The sequence below is a fragment of the Sphaerodactylus townsendi genome, linkage group LG03, assembly GCF_021028975.2.
Source record: "Sphaerodactylus townsendi isolate TG3544 linkage group LG03, MPM_Stown_v2.3, whole genome shotgun sequence".
In the NCBI taxonomy this organism is placed as follows: domain Eukaryota; kingdom Metazoa; phylum Chordata; class Lepidosauria; order Squamata; family Sphaerodactylidae; genus Sphaerodactylus; species Sphaerodactylus townsendi.
Window position 1 is genome coordinate 101,729,810 of NC_059427.1, and position 17,724 is coordinate 101,747,533.

The 17,724-nt window shown below is 42.0% G+C and overlaps 1 protein-coding gene across 2 annotated transcripts in view; it reads left to right on the plus strand.

Moving 5' to 3' along the window:
- The window catches only part of SLIT3 (slit guidance ligand 3), a 585,281-nt gene that overhangs the window by 526,362 nt on the left and 41,195 nt on the right, over window positions 1-17,724 (plus strand). For both annotated transcript variants that reach the window (XM_048487936.1, XM_048487937.1), the window contains 2 exons: window positions 3,007-3,100; window positions 8,994-9,131. In XM_048487936.1, coding sequence (XP_048343893.1) covers window positions 3,007-3,100; window positions 8,994-9,131 — 232 coding nt within the window. The remainder of the gene's footprint in view (window positions 1-3,006; window positions 3,101-8,993; window positions 9,132-17,724) is intronic.

The window sequence follows — 17,724 nt, forward strand, 5'->3', positions numbered from 1 at the left end:
GAATGGTTTAGTGTCTTTTTCTGTCTGCCTCAGTATACTTTGAATCCTTTTACTACTTAATTGAGAGTTAGTGGCAGCCAGATAATGACATATCCATAGCCTTAAACTAACAATGCAGCCTTATATGGAGGGTCTTCTTCTTTATCAGTGGGAAGAGAAAGTTCCCCTGTCTACTTGCAGAGCTGTATCCTGTATATTCAGCATTGGAAATCCTATTAGCATACATACTGCTTATTCTATCAATAAAATCTCTTTGAAGGATACATTAATCATGTAGAACATGGTAAGTTATTCAGATAGGATTACAATTCATGATGCAGTAATAAATTGGAGGTTCTGCTTGGCGGCTGCAGGAGAAGGAGCTGTTGCAAGAGAGAGGAGATGCCGGCTAAGGAGAGGGGAGGCAAAGCAAGAGCAGGCAACAAAGCCTGGCTGCCCCCTCTCCCCAAAAGCTTTGTCTTCCATCATGTGGGTGGGATGCTCGACCTCTTCTTGCAAGCAGGCAAGGGCTCATGGTGAGTCTTGCCCCTTGCAGTTGTCAGTATCCCTGGAAGCCGGGGTGGGGTTTCCATCAGTTGGCTGAGCAATGCCGCTCCCAATTCAAGTGGTGCAAAGCAGCATCAAAGAAATGGAGTTGTAGAAAAGAAGAGGAGGAGTTTGAATTTAAATCCCACTTTTCTCTCCTGTAGGGAGTCTTCAAGCAGCTTACAAACTCCTTCTTTTTCTCTCCCCACAACAGACACTTTGTGAGGCAGGTGGGGCTGAGAGAGTTTGGATAGAAATGTGACTAGACCAAACTCACCCAGCAGGCTTCATGTGGAGTAGCAGGGAAACAAATCCAGTTCACAAGATAAGAGTCCGCTACTCATGTGGAGGAGTGGGAAATCAAACCCAGTTCTCCAGAGTAGGGTCCACTGCTCTTAACCACTACACCATGCTGGCTGTTACACTGCAATGATCATTTTACAGGTAGAGGGTTAGTTCCCAAAAAGCATTATAAGGTTCTCTTTCTTGTTCACAGAGGACCAATCCCCTCAACGGTCTCTTGACATGCTGCCTGCCTGAATTCCATTCATTGCTTCATCTTAATGTCTTACTCATCATATACACCTTGTAGAGGTGTCAGTTTGCATAGGTAAATAAAACAGTTAAGATTTCTTTGATGCCACAGTCAGGCCTGGTCTGGATAGCACAGTGTGATCACATGTCAGCATACTAGTGTAAATCCATACTTTGTCCATTTGTTCTGAAGATATAAATATTATTATTATACTCTGACACTGCAGTGTACAAAAGATAGTATGTACCATCCCAACTAGCCCTGACCTGGAAAGCTCCAGGTTGGCCTGATCTCGTTAGATCTCAGAAACCAAGCATAGTCTACCTTGGTTAGTTTTTGGGTGGGTAGCCTCCAAGGTCCCCCAGGGTCATGATGTAGAGTAGGCAACTGCAAATCACCTCTGAAGATCTCTTGCCTTGAAAACCGTACGGAGCTGCTGTAAGTCAGCTGAGGCTTTTGATGGCACACAGACATATATACCCATCATCCCAACTGACCCATGGATTTTTAAAAAATTAAACACTGGGCTTTTGTATTCTTCACAGAACTAAACAGGTGTCAGTTGGATTTATAACTCTTCCACTTCTCATAATAATTAGTTCCTCTTTCCTAATAAATCCCAGGTCGATACATGATAAGCCTAGCACATTGGGGAGTCTTCAGGGAAACACCAGCAAACTAAGAATAAAGTATCTGAGAACTGTAACACTACCTAATTGTACACACTAGAATACTTATTCGGACATTTCTCAGAACCTAACTGAACACCCCCTCCACACATGTGTGTGTGTATGTGCAAGGTACATGTCAAATTATTTTTAGTACGAGAGTGCTTTTTGGTTCTCATTTCATGTAATTCCTTTGGGCATCATTTACAGTTTATATAGCCTAGTGTCATACAGTGCGAATGGCAAAAGTATTGGTAGTATTCCAGGACATTACCTTTTGATTTTGTTGCCAGCAATCTCTAAAAGATTTTGATTTCTCATTTGGACTCCTTGGAAGATTGTGGAACTGACTCTAATACGATAGCGTTCTCTATGGCTTAATTTTTGCTGTTGAAAATTTGTTGTGGTTGCATAGAAACTGGTGTGTATGCAAAATGTCGGGTGGTCTGTCTGAACACAGTTTAACTTTACATTAAAAAGCCTGGCGTACACTGCATGGGAGATGTTAGGATTGAGTTTGGTTTGAGGGATTAATCACCTGGATATTAGTTACAAGGAATAGTTTCCAGTTCCATCATGGGCAGTATCTCAAGTTCTGAGGTACTGAAGTGTAACCAAATAACATGACTCAGAAGGCTGCTAGCTTGAACACCCTGGATCTGTTCATTATTAGGCTAGAAATGCAAAATCAGGGCTTGAGTTGTGCAGGTAATAACTTAAAGCAGCTGAACTATTCCTTGTACTCCAGGGCCAATTTTTCTAAAACAGCATATCCTGTGTTTCTAGGACATACTCTGCTCTTCTAGTAAATGTTGTATAGCTCTTTGTCCCTCAAGTCTGTTTTGCTTTACTAAAACATCTATTTTTACAATTAGGAATACAGTAATAATATTATAGGAACATAAAGCATTTGGCACTCATTGAAAATGTCTGCTTAATTCACTACCTTTGTGTATATATGATAAATATATCACTTGGTTTCTCTGCTGTGGGCTTCATGTGGTGAACAAAGTGTTGTATTTAAGCAAGGGTCTGAATTAACCTCCTGTGTTGTTTACAGTGTTGTGCTGTAATATTTGCATGGCTACACTGATATGATTTGGTGGAACAAAATAACTGTTCCAAAAGGTTTACTGAGTTTGGTTTTTAGTCAAGTGCCTCCACCTAGTTTGAACTTTACAAACCTCGTCCTTTAACCTCTTGCTGAAGATGGTTCAGGAAAATGAACAAACTTCTCACAGCAAATATGTACCTTTGTTTATTTGTTTCCTGTTTTAGGAGAACTATGTGATGAGGTGATCAACCAATGTGTTCCTGAACTAAACCCTTGCAAACATGACGCCAAATGTATCCCTGTTGATAAAGGATACAGGTAAGCATGTACATGTGTTGGACCATGTTCAGCCATAAATTCTACTTGTTTGCTCTCCCTATCCGCTCAGTGGTCCTTTCTGATCCCAGGAAAATTTATGGGTGGAGTTAAAAGGAGAATCTGGGGAAATTTATGGGGTGCCTGCTGTCAGGGGTGCAATTGTTAAGCTAGCAGCGCTAAAAATTCAGGGTATCTTTAGGAGACTCTCCTGATGATACCACCCAGGTTTGGTGAAGTTTGGTTCAGGGGGTCCAAAGTTATGGACCCTCAAAGGTGTAGCCCCCATCTTCAATTAGCTCCCATTGGAAATGATGGGGGATGGGGGCACCCCCTTTGGGAGTCCATAACTTTGGATCCCCTGAACCAAACCTCACCAAACCTGGGTGGTATCATTGGGAGAGTCTCCAGAAAAGTCCCAGAAATTTTGGTGCTGCTAGCCTAAAATCTGCGCTCCCTGAAGGCCAAAAACTGAAAAAAACACTAAAAATACAAAAAAAACACAAACGGGGCGGATCTTCAGACATGTAATGGGGGGTTTGAACCCAGGAAACCCCCCTTACCTGCGTCCATGAGTAGAACTCACCTGGAAGCCCAACCAGTGGCGTAGCGCCAACAGGGAGGGGGCGCAATGCCCCAGGCATCAGTGCAAGGGTGTGGCAGGTGGGGGCATGGGAGGGGCACAGGTCGTGCACATTCCCCAGACAAAGTTCCCCTTACTCTGCCCCTGAGCCCAGCCCCTCCCTTCCCTTGCATGCCACTACTCACTCACCCCCCTTCTCTTGCATGCCACCCCTCACTTCCTCCCCTCCCTCCCCTTCCCTTGCCTGCCACCCCTCCCTCCCCTCCCTCTCCTTCCGTTAGGGTGGGTGGGCCATGTCCAGATGCCAGGCCCCCATAATCTAATATTTCAGTGGCTGGTTGGACGGTCCTGAGAAACTTTACAATTTTTAATTATTAAAGGGTTTTTTTAAGAACCCTGTTGGGTCAGACCATAGGCACCATGAGGGGGGCGAAGGGGGCACAAGTCCAGTGCGTCACATGGGAGCATATTCTGTAGCCAGCCTCCCCCTTTTCTCTCCATCCCAAAAGTGAGGAGCTGGAGCATTGCACTTCCTGTCATAGCCTCCTCCTCCTGTGCCCTCTGCCAGCTTCCACCGCCCCCACCTCTGCTGTCACTGCCAGCTCCTGCCCTATGCTTGGCCTCTGCCACCCATGGCCACCTCTCCCTCAGGTTGGCACGCTGATGTCAGGGCAGACGGTACAGTAGCAAGTTGGGCTGCTGCTACAGGTCTCAGCAGCTGGGCACAGGACTGGGGCACATCCCTCTCTCACACATCCCTCTCTCACCCAATGCAGCCCACCTGCCTGCCTCTGGAGCCACCATTGTTGACTGCATGTCCTCTGCTCAGGCCGAGAAGGGGGGTGGGGGGGGCAAAAAGGCAGTAAGGCAGTGAAGGCTTCTGCCAATCGGCAGCAGGAGGGCTTGGGGAAACTGCCACCAGTGCAAGCTAAATTTAAAGGAAAGGAGCCACCAGCCAAGCTAAATTTAAAGGAAAGGATTAAAATTTAAAACTCAATTGCGGACCTCACAAATGGGCTTTAATTTTTTTTCTGAATTTAAAAAAAATTTTTTTCTGAATTTTAAAAAAAAATCTTTTCGTTTTTTGGCTTCATTTAAATTACCACTTTTTTTTTCTTGTTTGGCATATCCAAATGTGCCTCCCTCATTACCACTGTGGCAGTTGACTGTTGCTGTTTTGTATTCTGTAATTATTTAAAGGAGGCAAATATTGTGAGCAAGTAATCTACCGAATCAAACAATCAATGCAGTTATCTTAATATGTCTCTGAAGGAAAGAAACATGTTGTACTAGCACAGTTATAAATAAACTGCATTATTCTGGAGCATGGAATTATTACCTGACAGGCCAATGTATTGATTTAATGCAGTCCTTCCAAGAACAGTGGTGGTTCTATCATTACTGCAATAGCCAATACACATCATAAAAGTGATCCATGGCTGCTTTGAATAAAGGACCTACATGTTGTTCATTATTACATCACTTTATATTAGGACAACAGGGATCAATAAAGCAACAGGATTAAATGCTGTTTCCTCCCACAGCAATATATGATGGGTATTGCTCACTTGTCAGTGTGCCTTAAACATTACTGGCCTCCTTTGCCATGCCTTTTGCAGAACTTTGAGAAAGAATGGGTCCTGGCCTTAATAAGATCTGAGCCACACTACTGAATTACCTTTTTTCTGTTCTAATGTCATTTGCTAATAAACATATAATTTCATCTCAGAGGTGAAGCTATAAATGACAGTAAGAACTACCTGACTCTTACTCGATGCCTAGAAATTATTGTTTTCAGTTGCAAATTCATGGCTGCAGGTCTCATGGGGAGAATAATGAAGTGACTGTATGAAGAGTCAGGTCTATAAGCAAAGTAAAATTAGTCATGGATGGAGATCATAATAGAGTGGTGCCTGATGACAGATGATTTGTCAACATTTCATGAAATGTCCCGTCAGTCCCCCTCCCCCCTCCCCCACAAGTGATTGAAGCCCTGGGTCCATCCTGTGCTCTGTTTTGCCATTTTAGAAGCATTTGTAACTATTTAACACTTTTCATGGGCCCCCAATCCAGAACAGGCACTCAGCACAACTCAGTATCCACAGGAGTTCTTCTTAACCCCTGCCTCGTTCACCTTTTCAGGTGCAGAAACAACCTATAACCAAATTAGATAAAAGCTTAATAGACCATCCATCGGCAAACAGTGAGTAAGGGTAAGGGTTGATGAGGCAGAATTGGTTTATCTGGGTATCAGGGGAACATAGCAGTGGTTTTTAGAATTCAGCAAAGTAATTCTAGGTTGCACCATCAACACCAAGACTGCAAGGTTGGGGAATCCATTTACCTACATAGCTGTTCTTGCAGCTGGGGAGTTACCTGGTTCAGCAGATTTATCTCTTCATTCTCCAGATGTGACTGCAGTTGGCCTGGAATGCCTATAATTCCCTCATCTGGTCAGCTGTATTCAAGCTGCAGGAAGTAAGAGATTGATGCCTGTTTCTTAGGGCTCTTCAAGTTCTGAAATCTAAAACACCTGACAATAACTCTGCTGATCTTTTTTTGTACCATGCTTGGATTTCTGTGTGTAAACCTGCGTGGATGCTATTTGGCTGCTGCGATTCTACTCAAACTGAGATTGGGAATAGACCTTGTTTTTATGTTTGTTCCTCTATCAGTCTCTTTCACTCTGGGCAATAGAAACTACACAAAATGGGAGATCCTTTGTTCAAATGCATAAAAGATTAGTTCATAATCACCTACCAGCAATGAAGGAAATAACAGAGGGGACTGTTTGGTGGGCAGGTATTCTCTAAGCTATTTCTGTGTTTCGCCTCCTGATTGATCATTAAATTTCAACCCAGAGGTGATTGCATTTTGTAGTAACGATCATTACTTTGCAATAGTAACAATGTTCAGTCCCACCACTTGCTGAATACAAGTATACTATACTGAAGTATTTTGATGCTGGATACTTTATATTGCATGGCTTTGGTTTCATCTTCTGAAACTAAAGTGGAGAAAATTCACATTATTTCAGATACTTAAACAACATCCGAACATATAGCAAGCCAGATTCTGAAACATATTGAAACATCTCCTTAGTCTACACAACTGAAACTGCCAAACAGTGGCCAAAATAGTGCTTTTTGGTTCCAAATATCTCATTTAAAAAAAATTGTACTGAAGATTTTTAATAGTAAAAGCTTTCAAGCAATTATACAGAACAAGCAGGGTCCCGAAAGGAAACTGCGGGAAAGGCTGTCCCATCCAGCCCCACCTATCTTCTCCATCCCTTCCATCAGTCTCTCTTTTCTTCTCCCTGTGTTTTCTCCTCTCTTTTCTCTTTTTCTCTCATCCCCCCTCAATCACTTATTGGATTCTGCCTGCTGGCAGCACTGCCACTGTCCTTTATATGGCTACAGCAGTGGGGATAAGGCAACTACTAAGTGCAGGGAGGCGGGAGGGGATCCTGTGAAGGGAAACAGTTCCACTCTGGCAACGTTGCTCTTCCTCCTCCGCATTCAACATTGCTGCCTGAGAAGCTGATGTGTAGTGACAGCAATAGCGGGCTGACAGCATCAATGGTTCTTTCTTATCCCCCCTACCACAGGAGAGAGAGATGGTGGGGCTGATGATAGCAGCAATTCTTTCAGGAGGGATTTGCCCTCTGTCAGTTTGGTGTAGGTTTCTAGATTATTCTGCAAAGCTGGTAGCTCCCCCAAATTTGCAGAAAAATCTTCCTTCTCTGTGAATTTAAGTATCCACAGATGGGGCTGGGTTCAGAATTAGATACACTGATAATTGCATTTAACAAAAATAAAATACAGAAGAAAAAAAGATTTTAAAAAACACATTCACAGCATTCTATGAGGTGATATTCAACGTATTCAATGGCACATGGATAGTTCTTTAATAACTGATCCAAAATTAAATGTACATCGTGTCTGGAAAGCATTAGATTATCCTGACTTCACAGACACAAAACACAAAGGAGTCAAAAAGTAGTAATCCAGGTACAATGGAAAATTGCCAGGAAAATTGCCATATTACAAAAGATGAGTCAATATGAGTGTTGTTTATTTATTTACAATGCTTGCATCCCACCTTTTCACCCAGCTGCCCATATTAGTCAACCCTACAGTTTTTCATGAGATTTCATCTGAGCTACACTTCCTGTGGCCACAGAGCACACCCACATAATAGAATGACGTGAAGTTCTTGTCTCTATCTTTTGCCTTAATCATATTCCTTCTTTCTGTGTCCAGTCTTTGTTGCTGAAGGAAGAGCAGTCTGCAACTTTAAAAGTTAGCATTAGCCTTAAATAAGTTGTTAACATCTAAAGTTCAGAGTTACATGAAAGTACAGTCTCCAAAATACTTAACATATGCTAACCCAAGATGTTTTTCTTCTGTTCTGGTTTGGATGATATGCTTATTATTTTCCAGCTGCAAAGTGAGATCCATCTGGGAGGCTTGAAATGTGGTTTATAGGCTGAAACACATTCAACCCTGTCCAAAACATAGTGTCGAAGATTTTGAGAGACTGCCCAGTTTTCCAGAGAGATCTGCTCCCCCTGGACTGAGACTATGAATGCCAAGTTTCAGCCTAGAACACTTTTTTAATTATTGAGTTTTTAAAAAAACCTCTGAAAATAGGGTTTATAGTAGAAATGCTGACACAACTTTAACACAACTGACTTAACAGCTGGAATAAAAAAGTACAATAGCCCATATTTGTGTTTCTAGGAATGAGTTGCCATGTAAAGGCAGGGGGTAGTGTTATCCCATAACTGGCTGTCATATTTTGATCAAGGGAAACCAATTATGTTATAGATTTTTCCCAATATAATAGTGAAAAGGAAGTCATATTAAGAAAACAAAAGAAGTGATTATTTCTGCAGTATAAGTGGAGCACAAGTGAAGGAGATTAATTTCATCCACGTCTTTTCGCTGTCTGAGCTACCTGTCTTAAATGGTGATGAATTGTTTTAAAATTCCATTCTTTCATGGGATGGCTTAGTAACACCATATTTTCCTATTCAGCCAGTCCGCTTAGCAAGATATTCCAAGTTCCTTCCACATTTTATAGAGCTAAGTAGCATTTATTCCATTATCTATACTGGAGAACCATCTGGAATGGGAAGCCCCTGAAGTGGTAGGATACATTCCTGTGTAATTAGATATATGAGATACGTTTCATCTTTTTTGTTTGGTGTTGTGCAGTTCACAACTGGAACCATTTTCTTTGGTCTCACTGTTGCTGTGGTTCTTAACAATGAGTTTTATCCTGAATTCTCTGATTATCTTGTTTCAGATGTGAATGCTTACCAGGCTATAGTGGAAAACATTGTGAAACAGATGACAACGACTGTGTGGGACACAAATGTCGACATGGTGCATTGTGTGTGGATGCTGTCAATGGATATACTTGTATTTGCCCTCAAGGGTTCAGGTGAGCAAAGTGTCATGGGTTTTCAGGTACAGAACTGAGTTCCATAGTTCACAGCTCTGTTGACAAGGATAGTTTTAGTTAACTATCTAAAAACAAAGCCATTTTGCCTGTTGCTTTCATATCTGACTTTTGGGGGGTACAAAAAAACAATAACAGTGCATATATGAAGAAATATAATTACCAGCAAGAGTTGCAGTGTATACTTTGCAGAGGAAGAAGAAATGTAAATCATACTGTTGTTAAGATGTCCATTACCTATATTATTTGCTTATTTATTATGAGAGAAGAGGACTTGTAGGAAGAGGATAGTCAGCCCAATCCAGAGGGCTAGTAGGTTCATGGCAGGAAGGGATAGTACCACCATGCCTCATTCAAAGCAGTGCAGTCGCCTCAGCAGCCCTGCCAGCTGCCAAAAGCCCCATTCAAGGCAGCTGGCAGGGCTTATGCCAGGAGCCTCCCCTGCCCAACCCCCATCCATGTTAGTGCAGCCTCCTGTGGCAGAGGACTGCCACTGCCTGGGCAAACTTTTGCATTCATCTACTCTGGAGTTGCACGGCGCTCCCCCACCAACATCAGTTCCTCTGTGTCAGCAGGCATAGCTGTTTGGGTGGTGCAAGTATCAATGAAACTGATTCAGATGGTGCAGGCGTCATGCTGCTTCCAATGCAGCTTACTCCCCCCCCCCCCAAACACACACACACACTTTGGGCTTCACTAGAAGCCCTAAAATGCTGTTTCTGGAATGACTAACTTCTGAAATAAAATAAGTGCTGCCATAGGAAAACATGGAGTCACTAAGCTGGGTGAATTTTTTTTTAGTGCTATAGGATACAAAGTAGAGTGTTATTCTTACTTAAACAAAATGGCATTTTCTCAGAAGAAAATCCATAGATTAGATTAGATTAGATTAGATTAGATTAGATTAGATTAGATTAGATTAGATAGACAGACACCCACCCACCCACCCACCCACCCACACACACACACACACTTTATTCACATCTTCAATATTGTTATGTTGGTTGCAGGGCGGCACATTAAATTTAAGGGGTTTATAGATATCAAGATTAGCCAGAAGAAAATGCTATTTGAGTCTTCTTTTAATGTATTCAGAAAATACTTCTTTAGGGTAAAGAAACATATAAAATATTAAGTGTGGTGAAGTGATTTGCATCCCAGAAAACACATTTTGGTTGCATGTGGACAAATCCTTCAAAGTCTCTGCGTTTTGTGTGTATTTGTTTGTGCGCTTTCACATTCATCTGGCATTCATCCACGTTTGCTCTTTAAATAATATAAATACTTGATCAAATCTAATGTAGATTTTCCTTTCTTTTTTGTGTCCCCTCCCAAACACTTCACAGAGGTTGCTGTCCTTTTTTCTAGCTTTCTGCACTTGTATTTTTTGTAAACTTTAGAGTTTAATTTGTTTGATTTTAATTGGAATCAATTATTTTAAACTTTTAGAAATTGCATGAAGATGGGAGATGGGAGGGGAGGTTGTTCGCAAAGACTAGCCAATCAGCACTGTGTGTACAACCTTCAAAAGAAATCTAGCCACTTGTCATTTAGGCAGGAGTATTTCTTGCTCCTGAGTGAAAAAGGAAGGGAGCAAGAGGTCTTTGGGCAGTTATACCCTGTGTCTGCTCTTATCTGAGGATCCCAAACCATCTCTTTTGATGGCTGGGGGACTAGGGGTTTCCCTTTGGTCTGAGCCTGGCATTTAAATAGAAATTATCAGAGTACACTCATCACAAAGATCAGCAACACAGCACTTGTACATAGCCCCTTCAAAAAAACTGTGCTTCCCTTTGGTCAATCTAAGAATAGGGTATGTCTTTCCACGTTCATGCTGACCACACTAGTGCAGCAAGCTCACCAATCAAATTATGTATTCTTACTTTTAGGGCAGCCTTCAGACTATTTTCATTATAGTGTGTTTGTCTTAAAATACATCAAAAGTCCATAAGAAATGCAAGGCTAAGCCAAGCATAGAAATGGACTGTACAAAATCAGGTTAATTAGTTAAGCATTCCTATTCACTACCCTGTTCCTCATTCCAAAAGTCTGGAGATTCGGATCGCCATGTTTCTGCTTTGCTTTTGCTATACAAGATCTCCATGTCCTGCCTGACAATTTTAAGTCTACGATTCTGACAGCTGCCAATAGACCTGTCTTCTAAAAATATCTCTGTAGGTCAAAAATAAGAGCACTTCACCAAATGGATACCCTAATAATTGCCTAGGGGTAAACTGTTGCTTCCTTCCAGACAAACCTTTTCCATATTTAAAACAAAGCATACAGTGAGATAGCAATAGAACTTGTAAAAACTGCTATGATAAATTAGAAATATGGAATAATTTCTGAGCCTTTTTCCTGGGTATTGAAAACACCAGCCATTTTCCGACTCCCCAGTTTCATAGTTTCTCTTCTTTTCTTCTGGCCATGTACTTCTGTTGCAATATTTTGTGTTTAGCATTTTGAAGAACACGTATTGATTCTTGTAGTGATATAAGGTCATGGTCTCAAAAGCTCAATGCTTACAAAAGATAAGATAAGCAACTGAATTTCTTTGTCTAGCCTGCCTCTTCAGTCCCCTTTTTAAACCTTCTCTTGACTTAATGCTGGTTGCACATAAAAGAGCTAATGGATGCATGTCAAAGTTCCTGAATTAACTATGTTCCTAAAAGCATCTGTTTGTTGGTGGCATGTTACTAGAAATATCATGAGGAAAACCATGTGGATTAAAAAAAAACTTTTGGCTTCTGGTGGTGTTATGAATGCTGATAAGATCTTTGGAACTGTGAAGGTCATCACTTGTGTGTCAGAACCTTGCCCGTTCTGGATACTTCAAGTATGTAAGAATCACATCAGTGAGTTTCTAAAGTTCATTACGAATCAATCACTGACCTAGGGCATCTTTCCTTGTGCCCTAAAACAGTTACATCTGTACATTACTTTTTTAAAAACCCAGAAAGAAATTATATGTCCAGTTATTGCCCAGTCTCTAATTTGTTCTTCATGTGCAAAATAATAAAAAGTGGTTGCTGAGCAGTTCCAGGCCACTGGATAAATAATTTACTCTAGACCCCTTTCAGTTCAGTTTCAACCTAGGCTACAGGACTGAGACGGCACTGAGATAGTCGCTTCTTTCTAAATGTAGAAAAAGGTTCTTCCTGTCTGCTGCTTTTCCTAGACATAGCAGCAGCCTTTAATATGGTTCATCGTGTTATCCTGTCGAGACATCTGGAGATAAAAGCAGGGATTAAGGTATGCTTTTTGGATTTGTTCAGACAGATCTTTAGGGGCAGGACTCTTGCTGTTGGGGAGAAATTCAATCTGTAGGTAAAGGCTTTACAAGAAATCATTCATGGGTTTGGAATAGGGTATCATCGATGTATTGATGGCACTCAGTTCAGCATTTCTATATTTAAATTGCTTGGTGAGATTCTGAACCAATGCCTGACTGTTGTAGTTAAATGGATAAGGTAAACAAGCTGAAACTGAATCCTGAAAGATGGAGGTAATGTTGGTTGGGAAGTCTGAAGTCCTGGAGGACATGGTGCTCTTTGCTTTTGATGGGGTTCAGCTGCCTCTCACTAACTCAGTTAAAAGTGTAGGGGATGATGCTGGATTCTGCTTAACAGCTGGAGAAGCAAGCTAATACATCTGCAAAGAAGGCATTTTACCAACTCCATTTAGCTTGGAAGATGGCCACTACTTTGATTCAGTTGGTGTATCCATGGGTACATAGCTGTAGACTACTGCATTCAATATGGGTCTGCCTTAAAGACAATTTGGAAAATCCCATTAGCACAAGTGAAAAGGAATTGCACAGATACTGTCAAGCAGTAAGTGAACCAATCAGGCTTTTGACAAAGTTCCTCACCAGAGACTGTTGAGAAAACTCAGCAATGAAGGAATAAGAGGGGAAGTCCTCCTATGGATTAAAAAGTGGTTGAGGAACAGGAAACAAAGGGTGGGTATAAATGGGAAGTTCTCACAATGGAGAGATGTAGGGAGTGGTGTCCCCCAAGGATCCGTTTTGGGACCAGTGCTCTTTAACCTATTCATAAATGACCTGGAAGTAGGGGTGGGTAGCAGCAGGCCAAGCTCTTGCAGATGATAACAAATTATGTAGGGGTGGTGGAGAACCACAAACATCATGAAGAGCTCCAAGCGGACCTTGATAAATTAGATGAGTGGGCTCAGAAATGGCAAATGCAGTTCAATGTAGCAAAATGTAAAGTGATGCACATAGGGGCAAAAAAAATCCAAACTTCACATACACGCTACAGGGGTCAGTGCTATCAGTCACAGACCAGGAAAGGGATTTGGGCGTCTTAGTTGATAGTTCCATGGGAATGTCAACTCAATGCATGGCAGCTGTAAAAAAGGCAAACTCTATGCTGGGGATCATTAGGAAAGGAGCTGGATAATAAAACTGCAAGCATTGTCATGCTCCCATATAAAGCATGTGGAAGCGACCGCGACTTGGAGTACTGTGTCCAGTTCTGGTCGCCACATCTCAAAAAGGATGTCAAAGAGATAGAAAAAGTGCAGAGAAGGGCAACGAGGATGATTGAAGGATTGGAGCACCTTCCTTATGAGGAGAGGCTGCAGCGTTTGGGACTCTTTAGTTTGGAGAGGAGACGTCTGAGGGGTTATATGATTGAAGTCTATAAAATTATGCATGGGGTAGAAAATGTTGACAGAGAGAAATTTTTCTCTCTTTCTCACAATACTAGAACCAGGGGGCATTCATTGAAAATGCTGGGGGGAAGAATTAGGACTAATAAAAGGAAACACTTCTTCACGCAACGTGTGATTGGTGTTTGGAATATGCTGCCACAGGAGGTGGTGATGGCCACTAACCTGGATAGCTTTAAAAGGGGCTTGGACAGATTTATGGAGGAGAAGTCGATTTATGGCTACCAATCTTGATCCTCCTTGATCTGAGATTGCAAATGCCTTAACAGACCAGGTGATCGGGAGCAACAGCCGCAGAAGGCCATTGCGTTCACATCCTACATGTGAGCTCCCAAAGGCACCTGGTGGGCCACTGCGAGTGGCAGAGAGCTGGACTAGATGGACTTTGGTCTGATCCAGCTGGCTTGTTCTTATGTTCTTATGTTCTTAAACATGCCACAATCAATTCACTGGTCTTTAAGATGCCAAAAAAAACCCCTTCAGTTGTTTGGGCCATGCCTCCCCCGCTTGGAGCTCTTCGCAATCCTTTGTGGTTCTCACCACCCTACATAATTTGGTATCATCTGCAAACTTGGCCACCACGCTACCCACCCCTACTTCCAGGTCATTTATGAATAGTGGTCTCGGAAGATGACTGGTTATGTAACACACTAATAATAATAATAATACCTTAGAGAATCCACCCCAAAACAGCATCACTTTCAATGTTGTTTTAACTGGGGACCCCAGATTCTCCCTTTAAGGTGGATTTAAAAGGAGAATCTGGGCTCCCTAGTTTAAACACCATTGAAAGTAATTCTGTTTGGAGGTGGATTCCAGCATACAGCAGTCACGGGGGCGGGGGGGGGGAGGGGCTCAGATTTTGCATCAGGCTCCAGAATGCTGGACTAGATGCACTCTGGTCTGATCCAGCAGGCTAGTTCTTATGTTCTTCTGTTCTTAATCATGTTTCTCCCATTCTGCAGCCACTTCATTGGTTCCCGCTCAGTTACTGAGTTCAGTTCAAGGTTTCAGCCATCACTTATAAAGCCCTTAATGGCTGAATTCCACTATGATAGCTCCACTTATCTGTTCAAAGCCTTCTGAAAGTGCAACCCTGCAATGAGTAAAATTAGCAACCACCCAATCATGCATAGACTCTTGTGGCTCCCACATTATAGTCTACCTGTGGCTATTGGACCAGAGTAGGCCAATCTTGCCAGATCTCAGAAACTAAGCTGGGTTGGCCCTGGTTAGTATTTGGATGGTAGACCATCCAGGGGTGCTATGCAGAGGCAGGCAATGGCAAACCACCCCTGAACATCACTTGCCTTGAAAACCGTAGGAGGGTCACCATGTTTCCTGTGATTTGACAACACTCTCTGCCTCCACCAAGTCAATTAGGAAGATTCCTTCACTTCTATCATTTTGCACAGTTCCAAAGGAAGAGTTGTGATGTAATGAATCAGCTCAGGAGATGACTTCTATTAGAGATAAAGTTTTCCTGCTTTGATTGTCTTGTTGCCTTAGACAGTTATACAGGCTTGCATTTTCCTCAGGTTTTCCATTCCACCCTCGTTTTTACTAAGAATCTTTGCTGTTAGATTCAAATATTGTCATATTTTGTAGTTCACTTGCTGATTGACTGAATAGTTTTCTCATACTTGTAATCCTCCATGAGTCCCAGCAAGAAATGCAGACAATATATACTACAACGTTTGACATTACCTCTCGCCCCCTTGTCTCTGTTCTTCCTTTCCTTTCTCTCCTAAAGCATTCTGTTCCTGCCAAATTGTAAAAAAAAGTCCCCTTGAAAAGTAATCAGTATGGCAATGAAAATAACTTGTGTAAGCTTACATGTATAAAGAAATTTACATGGTTTTACATGGAGACCTGGATTCAGATGCTTGCACACCTATGAATCTTATTAGACAGCCTTTGATAAGTCCCTGGCACAAGGTGTTTGCTGTATGGTGGAGATGAATGTCAGCCACAGCAAGATTTCTTGTACGGACATATTTCCTCTAGTCCAGGTGTGGGCAATTATTTTTTCCATGGGGCCACATAAGAAACAGAAAATATTGTGGAGGGCCGGGCCAAAAGGCAGGGGGGCGAGGCACTTTTGAAAGCCCCGCAGAAGCCAGCAGCCAAGGCAACCGGCTTCTGCGGGGCTTTCAAAGGCGCCTCGCTCCCCAGCAAGGCAGGGGGGCCAGTCAGGATCATCCGGTGGGCCGGATGTGGGCCGTATAATGCCCAGGTCTGCTCTAGCCCATTTCACTTTCCACTCTCTCTGCAGAAAGCAAATCCACTTATACCCTGTTTCTCTGAAAATAAGACATCACCTGAGAATAAGACATAGTAGAGGTTTTGCTGAAGTGCTAAATATAAAACATCCCCCAAAAGTAAGACGTAGCAAAGTTTTTGTCTGGAAGCATGCCCATCGAACAGAACACCAGAGCATGCAGCTGTGGAGCGGAAAACTAAGACATCCCCTGAAAATAAGACATGGCGCATCTATGGGAGCAAAAATTAATATAAGACACTGTCTTATTTTTGGAGAAACACGGTAGTATGATTTTAATTTTGCTTCACTACCAGAGTAGAACAGATTTGTCAATGGGCACATCTTTGCCCTGACCCCTTCTCTCAGCCTGCAGCCAGCCTGCCTAGTCTTACCCGGCCTCGTGCTGCTTTGCTTTCTCTCTCACCCTGCTTCCTGTTGCCAACCACTTCCTGCTTCTTGTCCTACCATATCATTTCTATTGCCCGTGACCTCTCCACTCCTGCATATATTTAGATCTTTAGATTTTAAAAAAATTAATAACCATTTCGATAGAAATCGATGCTAATACTTAAAAAATGTAAAAATAACAAGACTAATCAATCAGTCCAAACACCTGATTAGCCCCTGCACTTGATCAACAAACTGAGATGTCTCCAGCTTCATAGTGTCATACACAAGCAATCAGTGATTACAGACCCCACCGGGAAAAGCCCATTGGTGTTGATGCTTGGGTTTACAGCACATCAGCGGATGGATGATCATGAACCTGGAGAGCTTAGCAAATGGCAATTCAAGTTGTCCTTCGGTTTTGCAGTTTGCACGCCACCATTACTCCCCCTCCTTTTCCCGCCACAGAAGACAATCAGTGTTCAGGCAAAGCATACAGATGCCATATTCAAGACTTTAATAGTTTGCCTTCTTATGTTGATATATCTATCGATAGACTGTTAGAGTGATATATCAATTTACTGATAAGATTAAAGATAAAAGTTAAAGATTATATTAAAAATTAAAACACACATGCACAATAGAGAACATGCAAAACACACAAACCCCATGGGGGACACAAGCAAAAAGGCAGCTGATGAGTAATGCCTGCCCTGCTGCAAACAGGGCAATGGGTAATAACACCATCATGTCCCAAAACAAAGATTCTCCTGACCAATTCTCTTTAAAGTCAAGGGTACCTCACCGTGTGTAATCAGCCCATCTTTCAGGCTGGCCTATCTCTCAGTCTGTAAGACTAAAATAATAACCCCATTCATGTCATCCTGAATTCCTTGGGGAAAGGGTGGGATAACTGTAATAAATATATGAAGAGAATAAGTTTCAGAGCTGGCCAGAAGATCCTTGCATTTAATTTATTGTAAGGAAGGCTTTTTACATGGTACACTTTTTACCTTTTAGGCTGTTCAGTTTAAACTGAAGATTAAAATTCAGTGAACGGAATCTTCCTAGTTATTATTCTTCACATGTATTTGGCCTTCTGGGTTTTCCTGGCAGGCTGCTCGATTGGGGATTGGGGATTTTTTAAAAAAAGAAAAGAAAAGATAGCAATTGCAAACATTGTGAGCAGCACAGAGTTGAGTTCTATGATGTCTGTGCATGTAAAATCAATTT